Below are 19,981 nucleotides of genomic sequence, written 5' to 3'. Positions count from 1 at the left end.
GTCTGCGGCGCGCCGCGGGGAGGGTCGCCCTCGTCGCGCGTTCCACGGGAGCCGCACCACCCCTACATCCAATGGCTTTCGGGGAGCGGGAAGTGGGGGGCGTCGCCGGGGGCGAGGAGCCGCGGCCGGGGTGGGGCGTGTGCGCTCGGCGCGGCCGAGCGAGGCAGGCGTGCCCGCCCAAGCGCGCGCCCGGGAGTGTGTGTGCGGGTGTGTGTGTGCGGGAGTGTGTGCGCACACGCCTTCAGGGGCTGGAGTGACACTGCAGTGGGCTTCTCCCTAGCCCCAGCCTTCCGGCGGCTCAGCCCCTAACCTGCCGGCCCCGCTTTTGGGAAAGCTGCTTGGCTCTTCGATCTTCCCAAGCCTTTCTCTCCATCCTTTCATCCACCCCTCGCCGATCTTACTTTTTCTTTTACCCCCGGGGCCGCGGCCGGCCACCCCCTAGCCGGGGCAAACACCCAGGCCGTCTCCAGTTCTCTCGCAAGCCAGTATTTCCCCACTTGTCTTTTTCTGAGGTTCTTCCACGAGCCAGTCCAAGCCTCCCCCATCCTCGGAAATTGTTTTGTTGGACTGCTAAACCTAGGCGTGTAAAGCTTGAGGACTTAATTATTATTTGGGTTCTTTTCATTTCTTCCCCTTCTGGGCAACGGAGCAATGAAATTTCCAATCGAGACGCCAAGAAAACAGGTGAACTGGGATCCTAAAGGTGGGTATTTCCTACTTTTGGCTGCCCTCGCCCTGCCTCTGTCTCTGGTGTGTGCGCGCTTCCTTGAGTGGAAGCACTCTTGCTTCTGGCAGCGTGTGTCCTGAGGCTGGGAAACGCGCCTGGGAACTGCAGCGCGGGTGGGAGGAGGGCGGAGGCAGCGTGGGTTCTGAACCCAGATAGTGCCTGTCATTACCACATAATCACTGTCCCTCTGGATTGTCTCCAGATCTATTTAGATAGACCAAGCCGACTGTTTGGTTTGAAATTGCAAGTGTCAGTATTTGCTTTTGACTTTGAGTGTGCGAGTGTGTGTGTGTGTGTGTGTGTGTGTGTCCTTTGTTTCTGGTGATCTTTGTCTCTCTGGCAGATGGGTGGGGTGCCTCCCCCTGGACCTGGAGCTGCGCCGCATGCCCGGGTGTCCTCAGTGGGAAAGGTTTCCTGGCAGCAAGTGGGGCTCGAGTTGCAGCAGCCGTCCCTCGGGGTGGCCCTTCTCGCAGGGCGTGCAGAATAATGGAGCCCACAGGGCCTCCTGAGTCTTCATTCAATCTTATTACCAAACCTGGCAGCTAGTTAGGCTCAGGTCGGAGTAGAAGGGGGAGGAGGGGTGGTGTGTGAGAAGGGTGGGGCTGGCAAGGCATCAGGGAGGGGCAAGAAGTGTGCCCGCCCAAGCAGTGGTGTGGTTTGCATGCTTTTACGAATGTTGGACCAGGTTCCATCCACGCAAAAGGAGCGATTAAGAGGGATTTGCGTGTTCCTAGCGTCGGCCACCGTGTCTGTAATTAGCATACAGATGTGAAGGCTCCAAGGGAATGATCAGTATGGGAGCAGAACAAGTTGAAACCATGTGTCCAGTTGTGACAAGAATGCTCTTTAGCTTTTCTCTTAGCTCGTCTGACGACTGTGTCAAGCTAGGCAATGCCTCTGTGTGTATCGGGATTGAAACTTGTTTATTAGGGGTGAGTATGTGTTTAATGTTCTTTATGGGCGCATTTCTTCTTTTCCTCCAGACTGGAAAGAAGAAAGCTTCTTATTTGTTGAGTAAATGTCTTAGGAATTGACTGGCTATTGAAGAGTGAGTGAAGAGGTACTGGCTTTTTTAAACACCAAGATTGTTACATCTTAAATACAGCCCAAACCTTCTATTTTGTCTCTACTTGAAATCTCTGGAAATAAGGAGGTGTGCCTTTCCTTTTTTGGGGGGAGAATCCCTGAAAAACATATTTGCTAAATACCTATTACATGCTAAGCACTGTCCTAGGCACTGGAGATACAGTCAGAACCGGAAACACAAAAGCTCTGTCTCGGAGTTTACAGTGAGGGAGACAGACCTCAATCAATCATTGCGTGGAGGAATGCATAGTTCAGAATTTCTGTATGTTCCAAGAAGGAGAGCTTCAGAGGTTTCAGAAAGTGTCTGATAGAAGAGATTGACAAGGACCAGAGAAGGCTTCCCTGAGGAGGTGACACTTGGACTTAGGCCTGCAGGAGGTGTAGGAGTTAATTGTCTAAGGAGGAGGGGAATCGTTGCAGAAGAAGGAACAGCAAGTGCAAAGGGCCTGAGGCAGAAGGGGCACGTGTATTTGATGAACCAAAAGGAGGTTCCCATGGCTACTGAAGAGTGAGTGAAGAGGTATTGCCTTTTTATAAACACCGGCTGTTATACTGTAAATACCGCACAAACCTTTCATTTTGTCTCTATTTGAAATCTCTGGAAACACAGAAGTGTGCCTTGGCTTTCTATTTCTCCCCAGCAGACAGCAAGAGTGCTTGTGTTTTGAGATATGACTGGGGGATCCACAGGGCTAGACCCCCCAAGCCCTGTGTTGTTGGAGGTGGAGTAGAGCTGTGGGATTGAAAGAGTATAGTCTTTATCTTAAGCCAATGAAGAGTTTCAAGATGAGGAGGGACGTGATTTGAGCTAAGTTTCAAAACAAGTGCTATGTGGCTCTTGTGGATGTGAGGGATCAGATATAATGGTAGCATGGGCCAGGGTGGTTGCTGTGGGCATGGAGAAGTGGATGGAGTAGGGAGCTGTGGAGGACGTGAAATCAACAGGCTTTGCGTGAATAATGTGTGCAGGTGAAGTGGAGGAATTGGAATGACTGGGATGGCAGCCAAGGCAGGGCCAGTCTTGAAGGAAAGCTCGTGAGTTCAATCTAGGTCTTGTTGAGTGGGGCATGTCCCCAAGGCATCCAAGGGGTGTGTTAGGTGGGTGGCCATCTAAATGCTGGGGTCAGGATCTTCAAGGAACTCTGGTACAGAGGGAGCACTGTGAGACTGATTTTGTGAAGCTGGCCTTGGGTTTTAAGATACACTTCTGTATGATCATCATTCTATGTATTCATGTTACAGTGATGAACACAGATGAATTTTACACATTTTACAGCCTGACACAGTGAAGAAAAGCATGCACATAGCACCTTCGGTTACAACCAATGGTGCTAAAAGTGAAGACAAATACTCAATAAAAATAACAACGTTTAATGAGCAATCGTTGCATGCCAGGTGCTTTATGTACATTATTTCATACAATTGTTTCCATAATACTTGTCTGATGGTATAAGTGTTATTGTCCCATTTGGCACTTGATTGCCATCATGACACCACTAATCTGCCTTCCAGTAGTTGCTCTGACTTTGCGCAGAGTTGTTCCCAAAGGTGGGGGTGACAGTAGTCTTTCCCAGCCAGGGGATGGAGGTGGGAAGAGAGTGGTGAGTGAGGTGGCATATCTCACATCCGTATAGAATTATGTGCCAGGTGCTCATCTAATGCTCTACATACATTAATTCAATCTTCACACATTTGAGGAGGAAGGTGTTATCCTAATTTTACAGATGAGTTAACTGAGGAACAGAGAGGTTGGGTAACTTGGCCAAGGTTGCACAGCTAGTAGGACAAGATTAGAATCTGGGCTATTAAACACTCTTCTAGTCTGTGTTTCTTACTGGGACTTGCGGCTCTTGCCTGGTAAGGTTCCCAACGCTCAGGAAGTGGAGAGGCTTGTTGGAAAGAAGAAAAGGAGAAGAGAGAGGATGATGAAGAAGAAAAGGGCTTGGAATAGAAGAGGATAGAAGAGAGGAGATAGTAATTCAACCTTACCCTACTCGTTCCTGTCTTTACTAACCTATTTAGACAATAGCATTTTTATTTCCACGTCTGGTGGACAAGTCAGTGGCTACTGGACAGAGTTTGAGTCTGTATTTTGGAGATTCTGGATTACACAGACCAAATTTGCATATCAGGGAAAAGATGAAGGGGAACCCAGAAGTATTAGGAGAAAGTCCGTTACTTGGACTGTAGGATTCGTCTATCAACAGACGTGACCTTTCAGGCGAAGCTGCTCTCATGGGTTGTGGAAGGCAGTTATAATTATAATGTTTTTCTTACAGCCTCATTACCCTACAATTTAATAGCACAAAATGAAGGTGGTTTGAGAATAGGTTGGTTTGGATGGCATTTGGGTGGATTAAGCAAAGCCTTGTCAAGAGGTGTAGGTAAAAACAAGACCCAAATGTAAAACGGCTTGTCTCTGAGCGATGGCCTTGCCGTATATTCATGGAACAGAGCCTTCAATGAAGAGCGTTACTGTTTGTGTAGGACCTACCGAAAGTAGATTGGTTCTAACTTTTAGCTTTCATAGCAGAATTTATGTGCATTTGAAATCATCAGCATCATTTGTTGATGATTTTCTGCTTAAAATTGGTATTTACTTGCTGCTTATGTATATTAAGAGCTTTTAAAAACCAGTAAGATCTGCAAATAGTATTCCTCTCACTAGAGGCAAGCAGATCAATACAGTGTAAAAACACTATGGATTTGGGGGCAAAATAATTAGGTTCTAAAAGCGGCTGTAGCAGTAATTAGTTGTATGACTTTGGGCTGCTCATTTAACTTTTTGGGTTTCACGTTCCTATCATGGAGAAAGGAGCCATTGACATTGCCTTTGTCTACCTCTTTGACGTTGTCTCTTCAACATCTTGATCTGATCTTGGGGCCAGTTGGCTTTCTTTCGTTCCTCAAATAGATCACAATTCTGTCTCAGGGCCTTTGCGCTTGCAATTTCCACTGCTTATGCATTTCGCATAGCTGGCTTCTTTCCATCATTTGCATCTCAGCTCAAATGTCCTCTTGTTAGCAAGGGCTTCCCTGTCCCATCTGAAAGACCTCTCCTCCTGTTCCCCAGTGCCATCATTTTCTCTTATGTCACCTGTTCAGTTGTCTTACTGGCATTTGTCATGATTTGAAACCATCTTACTTACTCATGGGTCACATTTGATGCCAGCCTCCTTCACTAGCATGTGAGCTGCATGAGCAGGGACTTTCCCTATCTTGTTTATTATCATAACCTCAGTGCCCTGGGAAGTGCCTGGCACTCAGTAACCCTTTGCTGAATGAATGGAAGGTTGGGCAGATGGACTGGAGAGGAGTGAAGGCTTTATGCATCATGGAAATTGCAGGATGCCTCTAAGGTACAAATGGCAAAGTACAAATAAGGAGAAAGGAAGAATATCCCCAAGTAGGCATATCAGAAAGGACACTGATATTCTCACTTCCTTGCAAGCTCCAGCTTTCTCTAAAGCCTCCAGTGGGCTGTTTTTCTTCGTTTCTCATCTTTGACCAGGAGTGGGAAGGCTGAATGGGAGTGGGGTGATGGTGGATAGGTGGACTGATCTAGCCTGATAAAGATATGGTCAGTGTCCAATAAATAATTTGGCTCATATTAACTATGGGAGTGTGGCTATTTTTAGGGAATTTAATCCACTTAAGAAAGAAGCAAAGCTATTGGAGTGGAGCTGGAGTTTTTAAAAAGCTGTACTTTTAGCACACACTTTAATGCAAAATCCTGGAGAGGCCCATATCTTATGTGCGTAGCACCTTTCAGTTTATAGAACACTTTTTAGGAATGACCTCATTTGTTCTTTAAACAACCCTATTTTTGTAGGTATTAGAGTCTTAGATTTACTGACACGTAACATAAGATGTAGAAAAGATGAATGATTTATGTCGGGGCTCAAAGCTACAAACAGGCAGAGCTGGGGCTACCCTAGGCCTTTTGATGCTTACGCCCATGACAGTTTCCTTCAAGCTTTCCTTCCTGCCAGCATCTTTGTTCATTCCACACTCTCCTGCTCTTTCTTACCCAAAAGTGTATTCAAAGGTTTCTGTGAGAGATTTAGGGGAAGCAGTCTCCCTGTTGATCAGTGAGTCTTTAGTTGATGGCTATTTTCAGCAGGTTGCATTTATTGTACAGGTCTACACTTTCATTTCTATGAGCTCAGGTGCAGACCCTTAGATCTCCCTTCTGCTGTACTGGCTAAAAAAAGATTTTGATCATTCATGAATGGGGGCCGTGTTCAACTTGCTAGGTCGCTTAAGTGCTAGCTGCTTTATTAATGTGTTTCCAAACACACATTTGCATAGCTTAGATTTCCTGAAAAGAAAATAATCGATTTTTGATTTAATATCCAACTTTCTGGAGATCAGCATTCCAAATGGGATTTAAAATATGCCAAAATCACCACAATTATCCTCAAAAGTACCAAGGAACCTGTTCCAAAGATTGTCTGGGCCAAGATTTGGTTCAGGGTTCTTTTCCAGCAGTGTCTAAGGAGCTTCACCATCCTTTTGCCAATCACGGTCACCACTGGGTTGAATTAAAATTGAGCAGGTTGACTTTGCTCTCCCATGCCATTTCCAGAACATCTGTACTTTGACTCCATAGGAGCCTCATCTTAAATCTGATGCATTTAAAAAATACATCAGATTTTCCCTCCATTGGGAAACTTCAACCACAGTTGAGATATGGTGTGAAGTATATTTAATATTGGCACAGCGAACTAGTAATTTCCTTTTTACTTTTAGTCTACAGGGAACTAGAGGAAAAGTCTAATGGTAAAATAGAAAGAAGCCATTCTACTGGTAGCCAATTAGGAAGTTTCAGTTTGGACAGCTCCCTTGGCTGAGGCAGAAAGGTGGATAACAGTGACAATCTTTCTCTGTACTCTGATTCTTATAAAGGACACCTACTGGATGATCCAGATGAAGTTAGAATTAGAGGGGCTTAGCTCTTCATGGCTTGGTTACAGAATCTGCCTAAATGTGGCACTAGGAGTGTGGTCACTCTGTTGGTTACACCCACCTGGGTGATTTCCCTCCATAAGAATTATGGAGGTCAAAGGGACCTTCCACTGCTGGGATCTGGTCCTAGGGGTACTCTCAGTGGAGACTTTACAGTTTATCTGTGTCTGGCTTGTTACCATCACCTAGAATGGGGAAATAAAAGACCTCATATTTACTTTCTAGAACATTTATTTGTCATTTGCAGCCACAGTTTAAGATTTTTTTTTCTCCCTTGTGAGTATCTAGGACTGAGTACTCTGAATTGAAAATGAAACCTGACTTCCTAATCCTCCATTTAGGGTTGAAGGGAGGAAGGAAGGGCCATAATCACTGGCAGGGGAGGGTATGGTCATGAGGGGGCATTGAATTCTCTTCCTTTGCCATTCCCAGAGCCAGGGGTTGGGGAGGGATGGGCGTTGGAGGTAGTGGGGATGAGGCTGTGGGGTGGATAGGATTTCTGGAGATTCTAGGTTTTGTATTACCAATACCTTCTAGTCTCATCACTTACCCTTTCCATGGAGGTAACTTTGAAGCAGAGTGGAATGGTGGGAAAACAAGATTAGAAAGGAAAACATAGGATTCACTGCCATACATAAACCAGGTGATCACAGGAAACTTTTCCTTCATTCCTCCCTTCCTTCTTTTCTTCCTTCCTTTTTTCCCTCTGCCCCTTCCCCACTCCTGCGGAGTTTTGATCTCAGTTGCTCTTGCTTGTACAAAGGGTCCTTTCTCCTCTACTCAGCTATCCAGTGTGATGGGGCTGGTGGCATTTACAGTTTAAAAAGAGATGCTTGAATAGAAAACGAAGATTTGCTCAGGTGATGGAGAGCCTGGAAGTCACAGTAACCTTTGCAGAGACGCCTAAAACACCAATATTCATAATTTTCACATGCGAGCTAGCAACAATTTTACTACCAAGAAAATGAGTTTCTTATGTGCAAGCAGACCTCGCGATCCCCTAAATGATAACACGCCAAATATTTAGCATGATAAGGATAAATGGTATAACTTACTAAGTGTTTAAGAAAAGTGTTTAAGAAAAATTGATGGGAGGAAAAGCTTAGAGATGAAAACAGTCTATTTATTAATTAATATTTTTTTTCTGAAAATTGGGGAGTGTTGTTATCCATGCTAACCATGGACCAACGTGGGCCAGCCCCTTTATTCTACTGACTAATGTTGCTTTAGGCCAAAGGAATTCATCTCTCATGGTGGAATTTGAGGCCATATGGGAGGTAGTTATAACAGATCTGGTTCAGTGTATATATTCTTATAATAACCTGAAGGGAGATTAAATACATGTTATAGTTATTTAACCTAGGCTCTGGGCAAGATGGCACCCTCTGTACTATATAGGAATTTAGGATAGGAGACCTGCTTTCTAGGGCTGGCTCTGCCTCTCATTTAGGAAAGGAGGGAGTTGAGTTGTTGATTGTTGAGATGCCTTCCTTCCCTGATAGTCTTAGATTGCCTAGGTCCTAATCCAAGCATGATTTACTAGAGGCTGATTTGGGAACATTGCTTCATTTTTCTATGACTTGGTATCTTCATCTGCAAGATAGAGATAATTACAGCCATTACTTCCTTGGTTTGTTATGTGGATTACATAACATGATACATGCAAAGCTCTCAGAATAATGCTCTTAGAAGAATCATAAGGGCTCCATGAGTGGTACCTGTATTATGATGTTCTCACAGTTGCAGGAGGCAGCCTGTGAAGTCAGGGCAGCCTCCAGCTCGGCCTCTTGGAAGTATCTGGTTCAATGTCTGGATCATCCAGGAGGTGGCCCGTAGCAGAGCACAACCCTCCTGGTACTTTGGTAGACTCTTAGTATTCTTAGTTCAGATTTAAACAACCTAGGCTGTCCTGGTTAAGTCAGATAAAAGACCAGTGAAAGAACATGGCTTGGAGTCACAACATTTGAGTCTGAGTTAATGTTGTACCAATTTTATTAGCTGTGTATTATAGTCAATTTGGGCTGCTTTAATAAAATTTCATAAACTAGATAGTTTATAGACAACAGATACTCATTTCTCATTGTTCTGGAGGCTGGGAAGTCCAAGATCAAGGCACTGGTAGATTTGGCATCTGGAGAGGGCCCACTTTTCAGCTTATAAATGCTGCTTTCTTGCTGTGTCCTTACATGGTGGAAAAAGTAAGGGGTCTTTCTTGGGCTTCTTTTATAAGTGCATTAATCCTAATCATGAAGACTTCATGCCCATGACCTAATTACTTTCCAAAGGCCCCATCTCCTAATAACATTACCTTGGGGGTTAGGATTTCAACATATGAATTCTGGGGGGACACATTCAGACCATAATACTGTGTGAACTTGGCCAAGTCACTTAACCTTTCCTAGCCGTAGTTTTCTTTTGGGTAAAATAAATATCACAATAACAACCACTTCACAGTTGCTGAGATGATCAAATGAGACGTGTGAACAAATTTCATAAATTGTTAAATGCCAGAACAACATTTCCCAAAGTGTGTTCTATGAAGCATGAGCTAGACTCAACAGATACTCTGAGAAGAAAAGTGGTGTCATCTTAAAGGCAGTTTGGAGGATGATGCGTGCTCAGTCATTCCTAGAGAGTCATCATGCACATTAGCATGTTACTATATTATTTTGTAACAAATAACCCCAACATTTAGTGGCTTAAATCAATATAAACATTTATTATCTCATAAGTTCTGTGGATCAATCATTCAGGGATAGTTTAGTTGGGTGGTCTGGCTAAGAGTCTGTCATTAGTTGTGGTCAGATATTGTCTGGGCTGCTGTCATCTGATGGCTTGATTGGGGCAGGAGGATCTTTTTCCACGATGGTACACTCATGTGACTTGCAAATTGCTGCTGGTTGTTGGGGAGAGACCTCATTTTCTGCCAATGTGGGCCTCTCCATGGGATGCTTATGGGCACTCAGGCATGACATGGTGGCTGGCTTCCCCAAGAACAAGTGATTAAAGAGAGAACAAGGTGGAATTGGCAACACTTTTTATGACTTAACTTCAAAAATCACAGATTGTTTCTACCACCACGTTCTTTTCATTAGACGCCAGTCACTAAAGTTAGTCCACATTTGGGAGGGGGTGGGGTTGATTACTTTCATGTTGCAAGGGAGGCATGTCAAAGAATTTGAGGACATATTTTAAAATCACCATAAGCATTTTTTCCTATCATTTATTGAATAGGTGCTAAGTGCTAGGCTAAGTGCTTTATAGTTATCATCTCATATAATCCTATTTATTATCCAAAGAAATAGGTGAAATTATTATCTCTGCTTTCTGAATGAGGAGGCTGAGGCCTACAGAGCTTAAGTAACTTGCCCAGAGTTACCTGGTCATGCTACAACTTGAACCTGGGTCTATCTGATTTAATGCCTGAACTCTTACCTCTACCTTATACACCTCTCTCTGATAATCCTGTAGTTCAGAAATCTGTTTAATTTTGTTTAAGCCTGCATTTTCCACTTAACCAGAGGATGATGATTCATTTAACTCCATTTTTACCCTTTCATTTACCAACGGCTTGAAACATTATTCTAGAAAGACAGTGAGCATAATGATGATTTATATATAATATGAACATATGGTCTTTTAATAGATCCCAGTATGCCTGTCAGTCCAAACTTTTTGTATTATTCAAATACCAGAAGTGTCTATTGAGCCTGTCCTGTGTGGGTGTCATGCTATGTGTACATCTGTAAACATTAATTTTTAAAAAATGACCCCATAATACACCCTATTTTTTCTCACTGTGAATCTAGAGGTTGAGTGTGATAACTCAGGTCCCACTTCTCTTACAGAGTCTTTTTCTTTACAATGTCCCTTCTTTTACAGATTCAATGACTGACAACTTAACTTCCTTGGGTAAAGCCAGAAAAAACAGGATCGCCTCCAGGCCGAGCAGTAGAAATGCTGGGGAATGGGGTGTCTGGTGTGTGTCTGGTGTGTTCCTGCAGTGCCTGCAGGCCATGTGTCTGTATGGTGACTGAAACGCAAGTCGGCATCCAGCCAAGATGGCAGGGACCGTGTGCCTGGGGGTGATGGCAAACACACAGCGAGAAGCTGCTGGTGGAGGAAGGACCGTTAGCACTCCTTGTCATATTTTGAGTAAACATTTTTTTGACAATCTTGTTGCTTTTTCTGTACAGTCTTGAGAAAATGATTTCCAGGAAGCAGGATGCATCCGATGCCTTAGAGGTTCCCATGTTTCCAAACATTACATGCCTGGCTTGTTCCTGAGGCAATTTTATATTCTGAAGGAAGTTCTGGAGCTTCTGTATTCTGGGCAGAGGCAAGTGAATATGGTTTCTTTTGAGTAGCATTGTGAACTTGAGAATGATTAGGAGCTGGACATTGTTGAATATGTCACTTACTGCACAAAATGGCAAAGACAGGGTCTGGGACAGGGTGACAGTGGGTTGAATGGAGCTGCCTGGGGCCCCAGTCACATTCAGGAGCCAGCACGGGTGGTGTCTGTAACCATAGTAACTAAGAGTAGAAAAAGTCTCAGGATGCCAAGATGCCATTGTGCTCCCCTTCTGGTTCTGGTTTTTCCCTCTATTCTTTCATCCAGAAATTCCCCCATCCCTACCCCCAACCACCCTGACAAGACACTGACTTTCATGGTAGATTTTAACATCCAGCTAACTCTATATTTCCTGTGGCCCCATTTTCAATTCCTGATCCACAAGGATTCATTATGATCCAGACTAAGCCGCATGCACTTAATTTCTCCCACTTTTCCATTTTTACTTTGAAAATTGGTCCTAACTCATGTAGTGTACATACCGTAGACTTATTTACAGCTATGCGTAACAATGGTGGCTCATGGCACTCAATGCTTCCAGTAACACTCCTGCACTCACAGTCTGGGGTAGATCTTGAGTTTTTTTTTTTTTTTTTTGAGATGGAGTCTTGCTCTGTCACCCAGGCTGGAGTTCACTGGTGCGATCTCGGCTCACTGCAAACTTCCCCTCCTGGGTTCAAGCAATTCTCCTCACTCAGCCTCCCGAGTAGCTGGGAATACAGGTGCACACCACCACGCCTGGCTAATTTTTATCTTTTTAGTAGAGACAGAGTTGATGTGTTTTAAATGAACAGAGAAAGGCAATGTGGCACAGGAATGAGAGCCTTGGTCTATGGGATTAGGAAATGTGGGTTTGGGTACTGGTTGGAAAGTGAAGTGTGGCATGGTGCATGAGGGCGGGGAGGGGTAGTGGGTGCTCAGGTCATGCAGGGCATAGTAGGTCTTACTCTTTTTTTTTTTTCCTGAGACTAACAGGAAGGGCTTGATTGATTTGAAGTGGGAGGATGACATAATCAGATTTTTAAAAGATTATTTAAATCGCTAATAAATCAAACGATTGTTTCAGCGAATGTTTACAGAGGATACTTACTGTGTGACAGGCATGGTGCTAGCCTCACCTGGGGTATCTGTATGTTCTTGAAGGAATCCTACATAAAAGCTGTTAAAAAAAATTATACAGAAAAAAAGCTTTCCTTGACATCTTTGGTTTAGGACAACAAATTCCAAACTTCTGGTTGCAAACGGGAAGGTATATCTTAAAGTGGCTATTGCGTTCTCAATTTCTGTTAATTAAAATAATATTTTCCCCGGCTTTGTTACATGACCCTCGATTCTGTGATAATTTGCATATCTAGAGTCAATAAATCAACAAACACAAAACTGTGGTGCGCTCGCTCATATTCTCTTATACTTCAGATGCCTTTTGGAAGCATGTGGCTCTCAGTTAAGCATAACGGGCCGGATAAAAATTGCCCCTCCATACCCGCCGTCACTTTGTTCCTGGTATGTCCGGAGGTATTGTAACATTGGGGTATTTCTCCTTTGACTATAATGGGACCCCCTGCTAGTTGTGTTCTTGTGGCCTCAGCTTGAAGGCCTCCCCAAAGCCTGAATCAATGAAAGCTTCTGATGTGCCGATCCCTTTCTCTGGCAGGGTTGGCAGGGTGAGAACGTAGTTTCTATAGGAGCGTGAATGCCTGCTGATCAAGCAATAATCTTTGCATTCAGCCTCAGTACTAAAGACAGACAGAGCAGACAGCCACAGGGGGTGGGATTTGAATGGCCCTATAAAGTTCCTCTCCACAGCTGACACACACCATTCCTTCCCATGACTATCAGGATGCCTGCAATCTTAACAGTTACTTTATTCATTGGCTGTTGTCAGTCATCCTTCTGGTTATTCCATAAACATTTAGCGAGTGAGTGCCTGCAGAAATGGGGCTAGGAATTTGACACAGAAAGATGAAAAAGACCTGAGGTTGTAGACCCAAAGAAGCACAGTCTAGCCACTGAGAGAGGTGCATCATCAAGTAATTGATACAACACAATAAATGCATTGATAGAAATATGGATTAAAGTATCATCTCCAAAACACATCTTGTTAAAATACAAATGTAATTCCTCAGGGTAACAAACTAATTCTCAGTTATCCATGGGTACAACCAGATTAATAGCTTCTATGAGAGAACTGGGCCAAGAGAAAACAGAACCAGGGACTGATAGGTATTGATAGGCTGGTGTCAAGCAGGAAGGGAGCAGACTGAGGGCTCTGGAGGGCGGGAGTGCCAGAAAGGTCACTGAAAGCAACTTTTCATTTGCACAAATGTTGTTCAGAGGTTGCCCTGCTCATGTTAAACTCACTTCATAAACTGGAAGGAACTTTTGAGATATCCAAGCCCATTGAGGCTTCTTAGGGCAACTCTGAATCTGGACTGGTCAAGTGACTTGTGCATGCCCATACTACAAAGAGGGGACAAAGCACATCTTTGAACTCCTAATGCTAACCTCCATTATTCAACAGTGACCCTTATGGCAATGCCAAAGAGTTTTGGGACCTTTTATTAATTTTTAGTTTTAGCTTCTTAGTTTTTTGAGACAAGGTCTTGATCTGTTGCCCAGGCTGGAGTGCGGTGGTACAATCACAGCTCACTGCAGCCTTGACCTCCTGGGGTCAATCAATTCTCCCACCTCAGCCTCCTGAGTAGCTGGGACTATAGGCACATGACCCCACGGTTGGCTAATTTATGCATTTTTTTGTAGAGATGGGGTTTTGCCACGTTGCCCTGACTGGTCTCGAACTCCTGGGCTCAAGCAATCTGCCTACCTCGGCTTCCCAAAGTGCTGGGATTATAGGTGTGAGCCACCATGTCCTGCCTGCTGGAGCCTCTTTTCTATTCTTCCTCCTTTGGGAGAAAGAATTGATGAAGAGCAGTAGGCTCTACTAAAGTCTGAGCACATCGTTTGTGAGATTTCAAATTAAATTCTCTATGTCTGCAGCAAGTACAAATGTAAGTGTACATTCAGCCTCTTGGAGAAGACATCTGCCCATTTCTTCAGTGAATATTTGCCCAGTGTCTTCTTTGTGCCAGGCACAGTTATAGGCCCTGGAGGAATAGCAACAGACAAGACGAAGTCCCTGCCTTCATGAAACTAACTATTTAGCCAAGGCTTAGCATCTCTTACACTCGGGTCAACTTCTGCGTTTTAGAAATCTGTTTCAGGCACACATTTAACAAGTAAAGAGGTTTCAAAAATATGTTAATAAGGATGAAAATGAGGCCATTCTGATAGTCCATTGCTCTGCAAAAATGTTTAATATGGTAATTTAGTATGGAATGAGTGTTGATGCTGCTGAAGGTGGTGACATTCTGTTAGAAAATTCAGTGATTTCAAAGAAGGCCTCAGAGCTGCCTAGTTTGTAATTAGATTTTGTGAAGAATCTGTGGTAATTAGGACTCTGGCTTGTGCATGTACACTGGGACGAGACTGGAGTTAGAGTCTTTTCCGTATTGATGGCCTGTAAATTAATCTCCAAGGAATTGTAAGAGACTGAAATGTGAGGTTTTTGAGTACACAGTGCATGCACACACACAAGTGTGCATGTGCCTGCATACATGTGCACGCATGCACAGACACACATATGTACGCACACACACGTACGCACACACACACTCTAGCATATAGCAACTTTTTGCTACACGTGATTTCCAAAGTGTCTAAATTTACATGTCTTCTGAATAGGAGGAAATTAGGACTTCTGTCTGTTATATGCCTTGCAGTCTCTTGGCCTCATCTGGGCTGCTGAGGCAGACCGAGGCCAACAGAGAACCAAGGATGCCAGTCTGGGTCACAAGGGCTTAATGAAGCAGCAGACGGTTTGACTGACTGGGGTGTCCATTAAGAATCCAGGGGTAGTGAGAATCTTAACTGGAGTTTTCAGTCAGGTTGGATGAGGCCACTCTTCCACTGCCAGGAGTCTCAGCTGAGTGGCTGGAAGAGACCTGTAGGAGCCATCCTTCCAGTGTCTATCAGAGGTTTCTTCTCTGTTTTAAAATTGTCCTAGTGATCGAGGGAACACCTGGGGTGCTGATGATTGTTAACAGTGGCCGTACTCCCACAGCTGCTGCTAGAGATGAAGTGTATGATGAGAAGATGTGCAAGAGCTCAGCTGTGCCCCACCAGCTCTGCCACTTCCAAGCTGCCAATCTTAGGCACTAACTTACCTCACTGTGCCTGTTTCCCCACTTGAGAACTGGAAATGATAAAAGTACTTACTCCCTAGGGTAGGTATGGTTAAATGAGACCATGCACACAAAGAGCAGAGCACAGTGCCTGGCACACAGGAAGCACCTAATAAACGTCAGTGATGTTGCTACTGATAACACTCATTTGCTGAGGGTCTTCAGTGGCTCAGGCACTGTACTCAGTGCTTAACATGTGGGATATAATTTATTCTTCACAGTAGCCTGAGTTGCTTTGCTTGTTCTTCTGGTTAATATCCTAATGTTTAGCCAACCGTCCTGGATGCTCATGACTTCCAAAGGATCTGCATGTAACAAGGACTCCATATCTATTTTTAAAAAATAAGAGATTTATTAAGATATAATTTACATACCATAAAATTACCTATTTAAAATGTACAATTCAGTAGTTTTTAGTATATTCACAGAGTTGTGCAATCATCATCACTATCTAATTGTAGAAAATTTTCATGACTCCAAAAAGAAACTCTATATCCATTAGCAGTCACTCCCCATTTTATCTCTCTCAGCCCCTGGCAACCATGAGTCTACTTTCTGTCTCTATGGATTTGCCTATTTTGGGCATTTCACATAAATGGAATCATACGACATGTAGGTTTTTTTTTATGTGTGTGTGATTGGCTTCTTTCACTTAGCATAATGCTTTCAAGGTTCACTCATGTTGTACCCATATCTATTTTGAATGAAGAATGAAGACAATCATTTGAGACAGTTGTATTAGTCCATTTGGAAGATGAGGAAACTGAGGCTGAGAGTGTGTATGTAACTTGCTCATGGCCACCCAACTTGAAAGCACTTGAACTGCGATTTGTGCCCAGGTCCGTCTTGGCTCCAAGGCAAGACCTTGGGCTTCTCATCCACTCACTGATTTCTGGTTGGATTTCTGCATCATGCTGAACACCATTTATATATAGATGGATATGTCCCACTAGGTGTGGACATCCTGAGGAATTACTGTGGTTGCAAGAACTCTGATATTTTTCATCTACCTTGAGGAGGGTATGGCTTCATGTCTGTATACTCACACAGTGTTGGGCAGTCTAATTCTTTTGTGCAATTTCCTAAGGGTTATGATATGAACTTGGAAAGTTATAGAAATGAAAGTGAGGGAGAAATATACTTTTTGGGTTGGAAACCCAGCAACCAGCCACTCAACATGATGGAGGAAATGTCGTCCTTCTTGTCTTGTCTTCAATAATAGATTGTAATGAAACACTATGGTGCCTCCCCGCCCCACCGCCCCAGTGCTTTTCTGGAGACATGAGATGGAGTATCCCTTCCTCAGTTGCTGTGATAGCACTGGGGATGGTGGGGATAGGTATTCATGGAAGGAAAAGGCCTGACACCAGCGGGCTCTTGGGCAGGGGTGTGTGTCTTCACTTGATCATCAGGGAACGAACTATCATGATGACAGAGCACATCCTATGAAGTACTAATCTTCCCCCACATTTCCCCAAAATTACTTTGTCCTGCTCTGTTCTCTCACATGCTATTCTAGGGAAAAGGTCCCATTTTGTCATTAAAATGCAAATGAGCTTTCCATCTTGCTTCTACCAAAGAAGGAGGAAAATAACCTATATAAACACCATGAAACCTTACTTTGACTTAAAACTAGTGGAAATTGGCCCCTGAATCAGATTATTAGCTGAAAGTACATGAACACTCTAGATCTTTGGTAGCGGATATGTGCTTGTTGTATGGGAATTTCCTCTGCCGTGGATTTCTCGTGGAAGTGGCCCCGTTCCTGCTCTTGGTTTATGTAAGACTTTCAGCAGCAGCCCGTTATGAAGTAGCAGATGTTCCAGGGCCTGTCCCTATCCTCTTGCTTGCACCACTTCAGCACATGCTGGCTCACTTCTGACTGCCAACTTGGCACTTTTTTTGCCTTTTTCTTGACTGAGCCTACTTTGCTGCTCCCATGGAAGGCAGGAAGTGTTGGGGAATTAGTGCACCCCAGGAGGAGCTCTCAACCCATAACTGATGGAAGATGGTGCGTAAACACCCCAGTTCCCTCAGCCTTGGGTAGGATAACTCAGGAATATGGTTTGCATGGGATCCCATTTTCCCCTGTAGGAAAAATTCCACTGGGCGACAGCAGTAGCTAGTTTGATACTGCACCTTTTATTGGTTTTCTTGGCTGCCTTCCCAGCCCTTTCTCTTTTCTCCAATTCCCTACTGGCTATTTCTTCACTTCCCAAACAAACCACTTGTGCTCAAATCATAATTGTAGGATCAGCTTCTGGGGAAACCCAAATGAAGACATATGGTAAAGCTTTCCCCTTTTCTTGCCTCTCTGCCTTCTGCCCCAATCAGTTAGCTTTGATGATGGGAGTGAGGGGATGCTCAACTTCTCAGGCAGGCTAATGGCTCTCAGGGGACACAGTCCATAGCTGATTGGCAGTTTTCTCTCCAAGACATCTTCAGAACAAATCCTCGTGCTGGTGAGTGATCCATGCAGCATGAAAAGAGAGGTTAAAGCTTGATGAGGCATGTTTCAGTCTCATCAAACCATTTTGTTTCCATAATTTTCCTTCTCAGAAGAGGGCAGAATCAAGTACAGTTGATTCTCATAATTTACGATAATTCTTATGTTTTATAAAGTTGCTGCAAATCCTGAATTAGCAAATAGTGAGCCATTGCTTTTAGGGGAAATATAGGGTTAGGTTCCTGTGAGCCTCTGATCACAACATTTTTAATTTATTTTTTATATTTTTGAGATAGGGTCTTGCTCTTTTGCCCAGGTGGGAGTACAGTGGCACGATCTGGGCTCACTGCAACCTCCACCTCCTGGGTTCTCCCACCTCAGTCTACCAAGTAGCTGGGACTACAGGCATGCACCACCGTGTCCGGCTACTTTTTGTATTTTTTGTTAGAGTTGTGGTTTTACCACATTGGCTAGGCTGGTCTCGAACTCTTGACCTCAGATGATCCTCCTGCCTCAGCCTCCCAAAGTGCTGGGATTGCAGGCATGAACCACCATGCCCAGTCAGGTCACAACATTTTCATCAACTAAATACGTAACCTTGTTTTATGTGTGTTTCTGTTTAAAGACAGCTTATTTCGTATATATTGTTGATTTGTTAGCATTGAACTCACAACCACAGCACTGTGACTCATTTCTGAACAAAGTTAGTTATCTAACATACATATTTTCTCCATAAGACACCTCATGCCTTGCACTTAGGAACACTGGGTAGCACTTCAGCATGGCACTTGGGGGTGATTTTAAACAGTGCGATCACCAACAAAAAAGCACAAAATGTGCAAAACATGGCACTAAAGAGATCACAAAACAGACACTTGCTTATAGCATAAGAGCTGGAACAAGAAGGCAGAGCATTGCCTTGTTTAACCTCAGCTGGGGACATGTGTATCGGGTGATGCAAACTTTTTTCACTGCTCTGTGTGTGACAGTGAGTGACTGTAGAACACCATGAATATTGATTTGATTTTGGGGTTACAAATACATTTTAGCAAGTAGGAGAATTTGCAAATATATATCTGTGAATAGTGAGGGTCAGTTGTTTTTCTTACCTCTTTACAGTAAGACTCTACTTCAGTATTTTTATTTCATTTTATGTTATTTTTGAGAGCTAGGGTCTTGCTCAGTCATGCAGGCTGGAGTGCAGTGGTGTGATCCTAGCTGACTGCAGCCTCAAACTCCTGGGCTTAAGTGATCCTCTTGCCTCAGCCTCCTGAATAGCTAGGACTACAGGTACATGGCACCACACTTGGCAAGTGTATTTATTCATTTTTTTTTTTGTAGAGACAGCCTCACTATGTTGCCCAGACTGGTCTCCAACTCCTGTTTTCAAGTGATCCCCCTTCTCATCCTACCAAAGTGCAACTCAATATATTTATTAAACATGTGTTCCAGGCTCTTCGATTGATACTGAGATGCCAATGAGATGGTCCCTGTCCTTACAGAGTGTCCATTCTGGTGGCACAAGGAACTCAAATTGTAACGCAAGACAGAACCCCTACTCTAGAAGGGAGTGCTGTGAAAGCATGAAGGAGGGACTTGAATGTGTGATTCAGGAAGAACCTCTCATTGGAGGGAGTTTTTTTTAGATAGGTCTTAAGAAACATTTTACATTTTGAACACCTCATACATCATTTTAAAAAAAAAAGAAGCAATTGGTCGAAACAACCTCATTTCCCCAGATCAAGTCTGCTAGGTTACCTGCATCTACACCCACCAGTCCTGCCTTTATTCCTCTCTGGATGAAGGGTGTCTTTTCCTATCTAAGGCCATATCTTCTGCTTATGCTGGACCCCTTTGCTCTTTGAGGCATCCTCTCTTCTCCTGGACAACCGATCCCTCCTTCTCTACTTGAATATTCCTACTAGTGTACACATGGGCTTCTGTGTCATCCCCCTTGACCCCACATTGCCTCCAGCCACTCCTCATTCCTTTCACAGCAAAATTGCTGGAAAGAGTTGTCTCAAGTTACCGTCCCTATTTCCTCCCCTCACGTTCTTTCTAAGCCACCACCACTTTTCAGGGGCTGCTCCTTTGGAGATCACTTATGGACATTGTATCACCTTTCTGTCCTTTTATCTTAAGTATCAATTAAGATGCTT

The 19,981-nt window shown here is 43.9% G+C and overlaps 1 protein-coding gene across 1 annotated transcript in view; it reads left to right on the top strand.

Annotated features, from left to right (window-relative positions):
- The first annotated feature begins 497 nt into the window (after positions 1 to 497).
- Positions 498 to 19,981, top strand: part of KCNK10 (potassium two pore domain channel subfamily K member 10) — a 135,306-nt gene continuing 115,822 nt past the window's right edge. Inside the window, exon 1 of the mRNA XM_012476907.2 lies at positions 498 to 703. Within this exon, the coding sequence (XP_012332330.1) occupies positions 652 to 703 (52 nt within the window). The 5' untranslated portion in view covers positions 498 to 651. The remainder of the gene's footprint in view (positions 704 to 19,981) is intronic.

This window comes from Aotus nancymaae, unplaced genomic scaffold (assembly GCF_030222135.1).
Source record: "Aotus nancymaae isolate 86718 unplaced genomic scaffold, 86718_ANA_hifiasm-v0.15.2.pri h1tg000011l, whole genome shotgun sequence".
NCBI classification, from domain to species: domain Eukaryota; kingdom Metazoa; phylum Chordata; class Mammalia; order Primates; family Aotidae; genus Aotus; species Aotus nancymaae.
The sequence above is the reverse complement of the archived record's forward strand: the minus strand, read 5'-3'. Positions and strand labels throughout refer to the sequence as shown.